The 13,591-nt window shown below is 39.7% G+C and overlaps 1 protein-coding gene across 1 annotated transcript; it reads right to left on the reverse strand.

Moving 5' to 3' along the window:
• Positions 1–8,441: 8,441 nt before the first annotated feature.
• LOC121372109 lies at positions 8,442–13,591 on the reverse strand. The gene is made up of 3 exons (XM_041498372.1): positions 13,546–13,591; positions 12,579–12,779; positions 8,442–10,539 (listed from the first exon to the last, which is right to left on the reverse strand). Exons 1-3 carry the CDS (start codon positions 13,586–13,588, stop codon positions 10,301–10,303), a joined length of 483 nt encoding a protein of 160 aa, XP_041354306.1. The 5' UTR covers positions 13,589–13,591; the 3' UTR covers positions 8,442–10,300.

Here is a 13,591-nt window from a genome sequence, read left to right on the forward strand (position 1 = left end):
CACTGTGTTGTCTTGTTGTGAAGAAAAATCGTGTTATTGTAATACATAGCCATATTTAGAGCAATGACGTCATTGGACATTGATCCAAAGACGAAATGAAATGAAGGGAATGGAAAGAAAGAAAGAACTGTTTTATTTAACGACGCACTCAACACATTTTATTTACGGTTATATGACGTCTAGACATATGGTTAAGAACCACACAGATACTGAGAGAGGAAACCCGCTGTCGCCACTTCAAGGGCTACTCTTTTCGATTGGCAGCAAGGGATCTTTTATATGCACCATCCCACAGACAGGGTAGTACATACCACGGCCTTTGATATACCATTCGTGGTGCACTGGCTGGAACGAGAAATAGCCCAATGGGTCCACCGACGGGGATCGATCCCACACCGACCGCACATCGAGTGAGCACTGTACCACTGGGCTACGTTGAAGTGAATGGAATATTTATTTAACGACACTTCAGTATATTTCAAATGGTTATTTCGACTCTCGGCTTAGATGTGGGGCAGGATCTAACCACCTTAGTGGATCCATTCAACTGATTGGTTTTTTTCTCGTTCCAACCAGTGCACCACAACTGGTGAAAGGCTGTGGTATGTGCTTTCCTGTCTGTGGGAAAGTGCATATAAAAGATCCCTTGCTGCTAATGGAAAAATATAGCGGGTTTCATCTGATAGCTACGTGTCAGAATTACAAAATGTTTGACGTCCAATAGTTTGCTTGATTAATTAATCAATGTGCTCTAGTGGTGTCATTAAACAAAACAAACTTTAACTTGGTTTAGAGAGAAAATCAGCTGCCGCCACATAGGCTTACCGGATATGTTTGTTTTGGCGTGCTTCCATCAGAAAACTGTTCAAGTACGCCTGTCGTGTGCACAAGTTTTGACTTTGCATGTGAATAACATCAAGGACTTGTTTTTATATGCATTTCCCATATACAACAAATGTACCATTATTACTTGTTATCAGATTTGTTTTATAAACGAAGTACATGAAAACAACGCATACAATATATTTCTATTACAACGTGCATTGGTTTTGGGTTTTCATGCAGACAGGATATCCCACACCACGGCCTTTGATATGCCAGTCGTGTAGCATATAGGTCTGTCTGTTCAGGGCGATCAATCCCTTGCATAAAACTTTTCACTCCCTGACAACGTTTACAATTTTTGTAATACCCCGAAATGCATTTTTCATAATTCTAAAAACGCACGTTCGTCTGAAAAGTGATAGCTATCGAGACAAGCTCAAGTTATTTGTAGATGGTATGTCCACATTTAAACATAACATACTTTAGCTTCTCTCTGTTATAACTTTACCCTGATGTGTTGCGGGTTTGTAGATGAAGCTGGCGGTGGAGAAGGGATGGGTGGGGGTAATAATTTTGCAATTTAAAAAAAATATTGTCATAACGCACTGACGGATGCAGGATTTTTCAAGGTAGTGGATGCAACGCTTAAAAGTGGCATCTACAGTATTCAAAAGTAAACCGACATGTATTATCGAATTTCAGGAGAGTTGGGGGGTGATGTCCCTCCATCACCCTTATCTTGGACTCACGCTTGTAGCCCATCGGGAGCAGTTCATATTCTTAAATTGATGCAGGAAGCTGAATTGAACTGAACTGAATTAACCTAGCGAACATTTCTTGTATTCTTTATTAACATGTATTGGCGTAATCGGGGGGGGGGGGGGGGGGGGGGGGGGGGGGGGGGGGGGGGGGGGGGGGGGTGGGGGGAGAGCATGGGGCCAATGTTCGCCAGTCACCCCACTTTTTTTTCTAGCCAACATCTTTTATATGTACCTGTCGCCCCATAACAGGATTCACTGACAGTGTGCGTTCCACCTCCCAATGTCGGTGCCCCTCCACAATATAAAATACTGGTTACGCCAATATCCTAACTCTTACTTCATCGAAACCGGCCTCGGTGGCGTCGTGGCAGGCCATCGGTCTACAGGCTGGTAGGTACTGGGTTCGGATCCCAGTCGAGGCATGGGATTTTTAATCCAGATACCGACTCCAAACCCTGAATGAGTGCTCCGCAAGGCTCGATGGGTAGGTGTAAACCACTTGCACCGACCAGTGATCCATAACTGGTTCAACAAAGGCCATGGTTTGTGCTATCCTGCCTGTGGGGAGCGCAAATAAAAGATCCCTTGCTGCCAATCGGAAGAGTAGCCCATGTAATGGCGACAGCGGGTTTCCTCTCAAAATCTGTGTGGTCCTTAACCATATGTCTGACGCCATATAACCGTAAATAAAATGTGTTGAGTGCGTCGTTAAATAAAACACTTCTTTCTTTCTTACTTCATCGGTCCTTAAAGGTCCTATGTCAAAGTTGAAACTACAATATTTCGTTATTTTCACATTTATTTGTCATTAAATAACTACAAATTAATCGATCCCACACATAATTAACTATAAAATAATGTTTTCTTTAAATGTTGCACTGGACGACCGCAGTTGACCGCAAATAATTCTTGGTACATTTGTTGTGTTGAATGTGTACGCACAAAACAGTGACGTGATTAGTTAATGCGTGTGACATGTTCTCAAGAGTCCCCCCCCCCCCCCCCCCCAAACTAATTTTGTTTCTACTAGGAAATGAAATTATTTGGTTGTAATATTTTTTATAAGCATGCTGCATATAGCTGAAGATAAAAACTTTATGTTTCCAAGCAAACATTTTAAAATATGTTTGGTGGGAACCGCCATTATTGCTACTTTGACATAGCACCTTTAAACAAACCATTAAACAAACAAACAAAAAATCAATCAATCAGTCAAATAAACAAGCAATCAATCACTTACCTCTGTTGATATATCCACCCAACATTTGCATGCAATATTGGAACATTACAGCACAGTAGTTAGTTGTCATCATTAGGGAGTATTAGATCCATGCCCAGATATTTTACAAATATGCTTATAAATGTCAAACAGCGATCTTTTCGCACATTTCTGAAGTTAAACTGTATTTAGACGAATGTGCGTAGTATTGCTTTGGCATCAATAATCATATTGAAACGCCAAAGCATTGTTGACGTCACGTCAAAGGAATGTTGGCGTTTTTATGGTAACGGCTTCGGCAATTTTCGTAACTTAACGGAAAATGTCGAAATACCATTGAAATGCGCACCTACAGCATCATCCCACTGGATCCGCGCCTGACAGGAAATAAAAGTAGCCAGAATTATGTACAGTAACAATCCATTGTCCGTCACCGCCAGGACTGATGACGCAAAATATATTAAGTACATAAAAAATAGCGTGCACTAAAACAGCAGCCAGTTCTTTCTGAAATTCAAAATGTAATGTACGTCTTAATCTGTCGGTCATCATTGTTGGATGTTTTAATAAAATTTAAAAAATAGTACTAAATAAAATTATGGGGATGCATTTTTATTTTTGGGAAGGATAGGGGTATTTAATTCAAGGTAAAATCGTTACATTTCAAAATTAGTTATTATGCAGCTTTAAGTAAATGTATCTTAAAGCCGCAATCTCGAGGTTTATATAATATTATGAAACTATTTATAATAGAATACGATTTAACCAAGCAACCAAACAACCTCAAACAAACACCCCACCACCCCCAATAAAAAAAAAAAAACCAACAAAAACCCCCCAATAAAAAAAAAAAAAAACCCAACAAAAAAACCCCAACAAAAAACCCAACAACCAACAACAACCCCCCCAAAACCCCAAAATAACAACACCCCCCCCCCCCCCCCCCCCCCCCTCAACTGTACCAAAACATACGCCATATTTAAAACCAAATGTCACGGTCCTTTCCCTAACAGCAAGCATTATAATACCAGCCCTAACATCAGCCAGCGAACGTTTCGCTAACGTTTCACTAACGTTCTCGAACTATTTGATTGGTTCCCAACATTTCAAAATTTGGTTTACCGTAAAGCACATAAACCAGTCTAGCGGACGATTTTCTGTTCGGACTGGCTAGACTCATCCCAAACGTAAGTTCAACCAGCCGTTTTTCGGTAACCCTTTGCAAACTATTTTGATTGATTACAACAGCGGTCATTCGGTTTAAAGTGGGGGCGGGACGTAGCCCAGTGGTACAGCGTTCGCTCGATGCGCGGTCAGTGTGGGATCGATCCCCGTCGGTGGGCCCATTGGGCTATTTCTCGTTCCAGCCAGTGCACCACGACTGGTATATCAAAGGCCGTGGTATGTACTAGCCTGTCTGTGGGATGGTGCATATAAAAGATCCCTTGCTGCTAATAGGGTTTCCTCTCTCAATATCTGTATGGTCCTTAACCATATGTCTGACGCCATATAACCGTAAATAAAATGTGTTGAATGCGTCGTAAAATAAAACATTTCTTTTTTTCTTTCAGTTTAACGTGTTGCGTAAAAACCAGTCTAGCAAGTGTTAGCGACAAATTGTTATTGTCCTGCATCACAAATGACCCTGTCACGAGCGAAAGAATAAGGAAATGGTTTATTTAACGACGCACAGTGAGTTAGTTGTTAGTGAGAGAGAAGATGGAAAGAAAGAAAGAAAGAAATGTTTTATTTAACGACGCACTCAACACATTATTTTACGGTTATATGGCGTCAGACATATGGTTAAGGACCACACAGATTTTGAGAGGAAACCCGCTGTCGCCACTACATGGGCTACTCTTCCGATTAGCAGCAAGGGATCTTTTATTTGCGCTTCCCACAGGCAGGATAGCACAAACCATGGCCTTTGTTGAACCAGTTATGGATCACTGGTCGGTGCAAGTGGTTTACAGCTACCCACTGAGCCTTGTGGAGCACTCACTCAGGGTTTGGAATCGGTATCTGGATTAAAAATCCCATGCCTCGACTGGGATCCGAACCCAGTACCTACCAGCCTTATGCCCGATGGCTTAACCACGACACCACCGAGGTCGGTACTCCTGCACTGGAAAGCATTGTAATTTTACAGTAATTTTGTACAGTGTTTTATATAATTGTGATTTCGATCTGGCAACGAACCAAAAGAAAGGATTATTTGTTTTATCGACACTTTAGCACATATTAAATTACAACTATTTGTTATCTGTTTGTTTTTTTGTCAAGAGAGGAAACCCATTGCAGCCAAATACTCTTGCCCCTCCCCTTCAAAAATGCAGCAAAGGATATTTATGTGCACTTTTCTATAGAGAGGAAAATGTACAATGTATACCAGGGTATTCGATGAACATGTTGCCAGTTTTAATCAATCATGTATTGATACGACGCACTCAAAACATTCTAATTACGGTTATATAGCGTCGGAAAATTGTAGAACGGAAAACCATTAAACCCAAATCCATCAACATTAAAGTTAGTTTTGTTTAACGACACCACTACAACACATTGATTTATTAATCATCAGCTATTTGATGTCATACATTGTGGCACGTAGTATTAGAAGGGAAACCCGCTACATTTTGTTCCGTTAGAAGGAAGGAAATGTTTTATTTAACGACGCACTCAACACATTTTATTGACGGTTATATGGCGTCAGACATATGGTTAAGGACCACACAGATATTGAGAGAGGAAACCCGCCGTCGCCACTTCATGGGCTACTCTTTTCGATTGGCAGCAAGGGATCTTTTATATGCACTACCCCATAGACAGGATAGCACATACCACGGCATTTGTTACACCAGTTGTGGAGCACTGGCTAGAACGAGAAATAGCACAATGGGCCCACTGACGGGGATCGATCCCACACCGACCGCGCATCAAGCAAACGCTTTACCACTGGGCTACATCCCGCCTCTTGTTCCGTTAGTAGCAAGGGCTCTTTTATATGCACCACCCAACAGACAGAATAACACATATCACGACCTTTAATATACCAATTGCGGTGCACTGGCTGGAACGAAAAATAACAACGGGCCCACCTACGGGGATCGATCCTAGACAGACAGACGTCCCGCCCTAGCAACACAGTGTCCTTTATGTGTGTATTCTGGAGCAAGTGTAGATAATATATACGTAGCGGTTTACCAGACATGATTTTGACGACACACTGAACGTGTCTCATTCATTACTCAATACGTTACGTCTTAGAAATTACTTGTTAGAACCCGTTAGTGGGTTGCGCTGTCAGCCGCATCTTTCGAGTGCTGCCGTGATTAAAATGCACAGCCGAGTTCACTCTTGTGAAGAGCAATCAATCCCTGGAAACACTAACGCGAGCTGAAACCAAGCAATTGCGTTCGATTGGCGCCAGTCACCAAATGAACAGAATATTAGCTGATCGAATAAAAGAAGACAACGCTCGAGTTCACACACAGATGACATTGCGACTGATTTAACCAATTCTCATAAATTCATAAACATTTTAAATGCTATTATTCTCGACGGTCATAATTTTGTCGACCACTTAATTAAATTTGCTTCTTTTTTTTTTTTCGTATTTAATTATTTTAGTTTTCTTTCAATTTACTATTAATGCCTATTTGGAATTATGCGAAATGGATTAAATAATAAACCCTTTTAATGAATTATGTTGTATTTGTTAGCATCAACAGTTACATGCTACATGGGCGTGTTACTACTCTCTGTAGAAACACAATGACGTGAACTGATGTACTGATGGGCACAAAAGCTAAAGTTTTAACGACACCACTAACGCATCATCATCATCATCATCATCATCACCACCACCACCACTATGATCGCAATCACCATGACAATTTGTTTCACTGAGAAATCGAAAGAATGACAACAACAGTTGAACAATAACATGATTTATTGGAACTATCTTCACACACCAGTGATAAATAATTGGGGTCTTACACCTCAGTTTATTTTTGAAATCTATTTGTTTAATTAATTCTATCTCAGGCCATGTTACTATAATTCTGCGCTGACCATAACACAGTCCCGGGGAAATGTTCTTTCTGCACCATTAACACAGTACTATGACGAATATTCCACATTAAACTAGTCGGTATAATAATTCTATTCAAAACAAATCTATACCAAATACTCTTTATGCAGTTATTTAAAGTCAGTGGCCGTAGTTGTGAGGCAGTGTAAAATATGATAGATTATTACAGCGTTTCTGCAAGTAAAGTGTATATAACCATTGTAACGTGCATCTACGTGTCTATAGTCCGTCCCATCCTCCAACATTTTTTTCAGTTTGGTTTGACGAAAGACAAAAGAGTAAACAAACATGTTTTGGAACAAAACAAAAAACAAACAAAATATTTGTGTGTGCAATTTAGAAAACAATCGGCTCAGAAATAAATAGCTTTTATTAAATTGCATAGTATGAAAAAAAGACATTACCTGTGGGAAGGATTATAAATGTTTTTCATTAAATATGGTGGACATATTTAAAGTCATTAGAATATTTAGAATTTTTTTTAGCCCTCATATACCTCGCGAAAGTTCTGGCTACCTCCACCAGGGGTCCAAATCCATGACGTGTTTATTCCCATTACACAGAGAGTGCCTATCTTTTGGTGGAGTTAATCTTGCAATTTAAGGCATCGTCACATTCAAATCCAAAATGGCCGTTGTCCGCCATATAACTTTTCCCAAGTTTTGTCACGTTGCCGCTAATTATTTGACTGGCTTGCGTTGTCCCATTCATGAAACGTTAAGCTCCCAAGAAAAAAACCCCGAAAAAAGATAACAACAACAAAACAAACAAACAGCAGGCTACGGATAATGCCATAAAGCGCTAACATCAGTTGAACGCAGGGACGTTGCACTTCACAAAGCATAACCCACCACAACACAAGGACCAACATAATAAAAAAACCCACAGTTAACAATGTTGTACTATAGTAGTAAATGTGTGCATTTTTGTCCGCGTATACGAAATTGCAATCTATACATTTCAAAATATAAAATTAATATTTAACAACGACATAAATCATGGAACTATAAAAGTATAGTATCTTCTTTAATGCCATTTAGTTACAGATACAAACAGCTATTAACCCAATTAGCGTTTCGTCCTTCTATTTAACACAGTGTGGGTGCAATATCAGATTATGTATACATGTATATGTATATGTTATATACCTACATTCAATGAAATATACTTTCATGTATGGCGTCGTACAAAAGTAATAAATAATCAAGAAAAATAGCTAAACAAGCTGAGTAACACTATTTCCTGTCGACCATGATTATTCATGTCTCGTCTAGCTAGCTATATATTATGTAAATACACATACAACACGTGCAGGGACAGACACACACAGGCACGAACACACACAGGCACGGACACACACAAGTACGGACACACACACGTACAGACGCAAACATGTATGCATGCAAGCATTTAGACAACACAAATACATATCCACTCTCTCTCTCTCTCTCTCTCTCTCTCTCTCTCTCTCTCTCTCTCTCTCTCTCTCTCTCTCTCTCTCCCTCTCTCTCTCTCCCTCCCTCCCTTTATCATACACACACACACACACACACACACACACACACACACACATACATACATACATACATACATACATACATACATACATACATACATACATAGATGCACATGAACGTGTTCTATTGAACTATGCACTTTAGAAATGCCAGATTTCATTAATATTAATTCACCAAGCACATTTGTATCACAGAAATCGCTAAGTGCATTCACGCTGTGTAAGAACCGGACACACCTAAGCCTGTCTTAGTACTTGGCCGGTATCGTTACAACAAGTCGCGCCGTGGGAACGCATCCTCAGAAAGACATGCAGAAAATAGAAAACAGTATTTGTCTTTTAAGTACCCAGCGTGTGTGGAGTTTCTATGTAAAAGATAATCGAAATAACCGCACGTGGTAATGATACTAGTAATACAATAAGTACATTTTGTGTGGACCAAGTAAGACTCACAACGAATCAGTTTTCTGACTGGTTGTACTGTGTGTAACGTACACCAATGGCGCGACTTCAGAAGCCGAGCACTAGCGACAATGGTTCCATCTTATCCCATACTAGCCATACTATCACATTCAGTCAACGTTAAACACCGCCACCTTTTCTCAGTATACATAAAACATGTTGTCGTGCTTTTGAATATTGAATGTTGCTTCTTTTTTTTTAAAAGTTGCACCCCTCCTTAGAAAAAGTCTGAATCCGCTCCTGCAGTGCATCGCAAGGATAACATATAACTAATGTTGTTAAGTCTGAAACAAGTTCCCAACATCCATCACGAGGAGGTAAAACGACGCAGGAAGACTCATCAGCGACGACGTCATTACTCCCTTGTGACGGAATTAGAAACAGCGTGGATCACGAACGGATACCACGTTCACCGAGATAGCTCCCACCTGTCTCCCACAAGGACCAGAGGTGACGAAAATACTCTTTACAATGAAAACACTTGGCACAAAGGACATTAATCTTGGTGAAAAACGTAAACTGTTTCCACCGCGTCGAAACACACAGGGACATGCAAGCAAACGTACGTTTGCAGCAGCGAAGATAAATCAAATGTTCCTCTTCATTTCTAATTTGGTTTCCCCAGTTACAGTAACACGACAGACACCTAATAGCTAATGATTAAACAGATGCGCTTTGGGTGTCGTTAAACAGACGTTATTTTCATTTCTAGTCTGGTTTGTCACAGTTTCCATATGTTATGTTAGACATCCAATGGCCGCAATGTATCAGATTAGTAGCAGATCGTACTGTTATTTAGTCTTGAAGGTCCCCGTTGGGAGATCTGACATAAACCAATGTCGTCATTACGTGTTCAGTTGACCTTTCGTCATGACGAGTTATTCACCAAATGCATTACGCTGATGGCAGGTTTATGTTAAAGCTCAATCAAGGGTCTTCTGAACACACGATGGCATTGACGTTTATCAGATCTATTGACGACACCTTAATTGCTTTCAGACTGTTATAGGTGTGTCATTATACACAGACAATAATGTTTTCCTTTCTTTAGAACTCGATTTGCCCTATTCACACATTCATTCCTTTTCCAACTTGAACTGCCCTATCCATATCTACATATTGTCTGCCTTGGTATGCTATATCCATATTTGCACACATAACTTCTTATCAGAAATGAATCCAAGCTGTTGAGAAATGCGTCCATGACGTGACGTCACCAGTCGATTTTCCAATGAAAGTGTATGTATCATCTAGTATATCCAATAAAATGTCAACCAACAGCGTACAGTTTAGTTTTGAATAACATCACCATTTATTCAAGACATAGCTTTCCCCCAACGTTAGAGGTCCACTTTCCACATTGTATGATAGACAGCAGAAGATACAGTGCTCAAGTCAATGATATTTTGAAGAAATGTGTTGCTTTATGACTGGAACCTGTGGTGGAATCGCAAGTGTCGGTGGTGAGGCGGCCACGTGTACGGTGGGATAGGGTCCTGTTCCTCCTCTTTGTACTCAATGTTACAGAAGTAGCGGAAAAACACAGCGTAAGAGACCCAGTCTAAAACCAACACAAAGATGGCGAACGCTGGAAGCCAGGAGACGTAACACAGTCTGTCCAAATAACGTGTTCGTGATATGATGACAAGAATGTAAATAGTTCCTGAAACAGAAAAAAGAAATTAAAGATATATTTTTCATTTATTTAAAGTTGCAATTTAGTCTTGCACTATAATATTATAGTCATTATAGTATCATTTGCTAAAACCAAATACGAACAAAACTACACTTTTAATGAAAATATGTTACCATACCATTGTTAAAGATTATTGAGAACGTCCTCTACACTACATACAAGTCTAAAAGTGTAACATCATGGTTTAAAAAATAAATAAATAACGTAACAGTGAAATAGTGTCCCATTTCTGAGTGCCAAAATGAAGAATGATACATTTACATTTGACATAAATTAGCAACTATGATCAAATGATATCGAAGAAAGGCTTGCGCACACACCTCACTCTCTCTCCCCCTCCCTCTCTGTCTCTCTCTGTGTCTGTCTGTCTCTGTATCTGTCTGTCTGTCTGTCTGTCTGTCTCTCTCTCTCTCTCTCTCTCTCTCTCTCTCTCTCTGTCTGTCTCTGTCTCTGTCTCTCTGTCTCTCTCTCCCTCTTTCTCTATCTCTTTCGCTATTTCTCTAACTCTGTTTTATCTTTCACTCCCTCTTTTTACATTATCTCTCTTATCTTTAGCTCACGTTCTCTACTTTTCATTCTACTCTTCCGCCTCTCTTTTTCGTTCTCTCTAATTATATTTGATCTCTCTCACTTTCGTCTCTCTCTCTGTCTCTCTGTCTGTCTGTCTCTCTCTCTCTCTCTCTCTCTGTCTGTCTGTCTGTCTCCCTCTCTCTCTGTCTCTCTCTCTCTCTCTCTTTCACACACACACACACACACACACACACACACACACACACACACACACAAATCCTCACTCTCTTACTCCGTCTCTCTCTGTTTTATCTTTCACTCCCTCTTTTTATATTATCTCTCTTCTCTTTAGCTCACTTTCTCTCCTTTTCATGCTACTCTTCCCCTACTCTTCTTCTTTCTCTCTAATTATATTCTCTCTCTCTCTCTCTCTCTCTCTCTCTCTCTCTCTCTCTCTCTCTCTCTCTGTCTCTCTCCCCTCTCTCTCTCTCTCTCTCTCTCTCTCTCTCTTTCACACACACACACACACACACACACACACACACACACAAATCCTCACTCTCTTACTCCGTCTCTCTCTGTTTTATCTTTCACTCCCTCTTTTTATATTATCTCTCTTCTCTTTAGCTCACTTTCTCTCCTTTTCATTCTACTCTTCCCCTACTCTTTTTTTTTCTCTCTAATTATATTCTCTCTCTCTCTCTCTCTCTCTCTCTCTCTCTCTCTCTCTCTCTCTCTCTCTCTCTCTCTCTCTCGCTATTTTTCTAACTGTTTTATCTTTCACTCCCTCTTTTTACATTATCTCTCTTCTCTTTAGCTCACGTTCTCTACATTTCATTCTACTCTTCCCCCTCTCTTTTTCGTTCTCTCTAATTATATTTGATCTCTCTCACTTTCGTCTCTCTCTCTCTCTCTCTCTCTCTCTCTCTCTCTCTCTCTCTCTCTCTCTCTCTCACACACACACACACACATACATATCCTCCCTCTCTTACTCCGTCTCTCTCTCTGTTTTATCTTTCACTCCCTTTTTATATTATCTCTCTTCTCTTTAGCTCACTTTCTCTCCTTTTCATTCTACTCTTCCCCTTCTCTTTTTCTTTCTCTCTAATTATATTATTATATTCTCTCTCTCTCTCTCTCTCTCTCTCTCTCTCTCTCTCTCTCTCTCTCTCCCTCTCTCTCTCTCTCACACACACACACACACACACACATACATATCCTCCCTCTCTTACTCCGTCTCTCTCTCTGTGTCTCTCTCTGTTTTATCTTTCACTCCCTTTTTATATTATCTCTCTTCTCTTTAGCTCACTTTCTCTCCTTTTCATTCTACTCTTCCCCTTCTCTTTTTCTTTCTCTCTAATTATATTATTATACTCTCTCTCTCTCTCTCTCTCTCTCTCTCTCTCTCTCTCTCTCTCTCTCTTTCTCTCTCTCTCACACTTACATTTGTTTGTTTGTTTGTCATTAAATCATTAAATGAAAACTACATCACATACCTGCGAATATGATAACCACACTTGCATAGAAGACTTTCTCAAGTATCCACCATAATCCTTCCACGGATTTCTCAGACTTCTCGTCTGAATGGAATATTCTGTACAGCATCAGTATGGGTGGAATAAGGGAGATAACTCCGCCAAACAGCAGGTAAAACGGCATCAGAAAGATCTCTGGACAGCTCATAAGATACACAGAACCTATGACATTAAACAAAAATCAAGTATAAGTGAATACAATGCCATGTTCATTATAGAAAACAATTTTTTTGTATATAACTATACTTTTTCAGTCTGTCAAACTGGAGTCTGGACAAGAAAACGGTTAACGCATTAAAAAAATCTGCAAAAAGCAGTCATATGATCGTTTTGACAAGTTCGTGATATGAAGAACTATCCTGTACTTTATCAATAGGTAGACCTCCAACCCACTTCCACCCCTTCATCAATGGTCGACACTTCCTTCTTAATCCGCCTATAGGAGGACTGCCACTTCCAAGACAAGTTATGAATAAAATTGAATGTACAGAAATGTTAGTAGAACTCGATACTATTTTGTGTTTGTAAATGTTTTTGTTCTTTTCACTATGGTGTAATGGAAGGGTGTGAATGACTGTCAGAGATGTAGGTGGAAAAATTTAAATAGCTACAGCCAGTTTCCATGATACACTGACGCTGACGGGGGGAAAATAAATTAAATGAAAAGAAAAGAAAAAAAAAAGAAAAAAAAAAAGAAGAAAAAAAAAAAAAGAAGAAAGAATCATCACCCACTAAAATGATGGATACCAGCAGGAAAATTCATTTCGTTCATGGAAGCCTTTCACGCACCATTTAAAATGGCACTAAAACATTTGCCACTTTGCTGCAATAAGTGGCTCAGTTAGTAATTGATTTCACGCATCCTTCAAAGTCTATCAATTTAATATTTACAGTTCGTGAGAATCTGCTAAACATTTAAATAACTTACCTATAATTATCTTGATAATGCCATAGATTGCGAGAAATAACATCAA

This window comes from Gigantopelta aegis, chromosome 4 (genome assembly GCF_016097555.1).
Source record: "Gigantopelta aegis isolate Gae_Host chromosome 4, Gae_host_genome, whole genome shotgun sequence".
Lineage (NCBI taxonomy): Eukaryota > Metazoa > Mollusca > Gastropoda > Neomphalida > Peltospiridae > Gigantopelta > Gigantopelta aegis.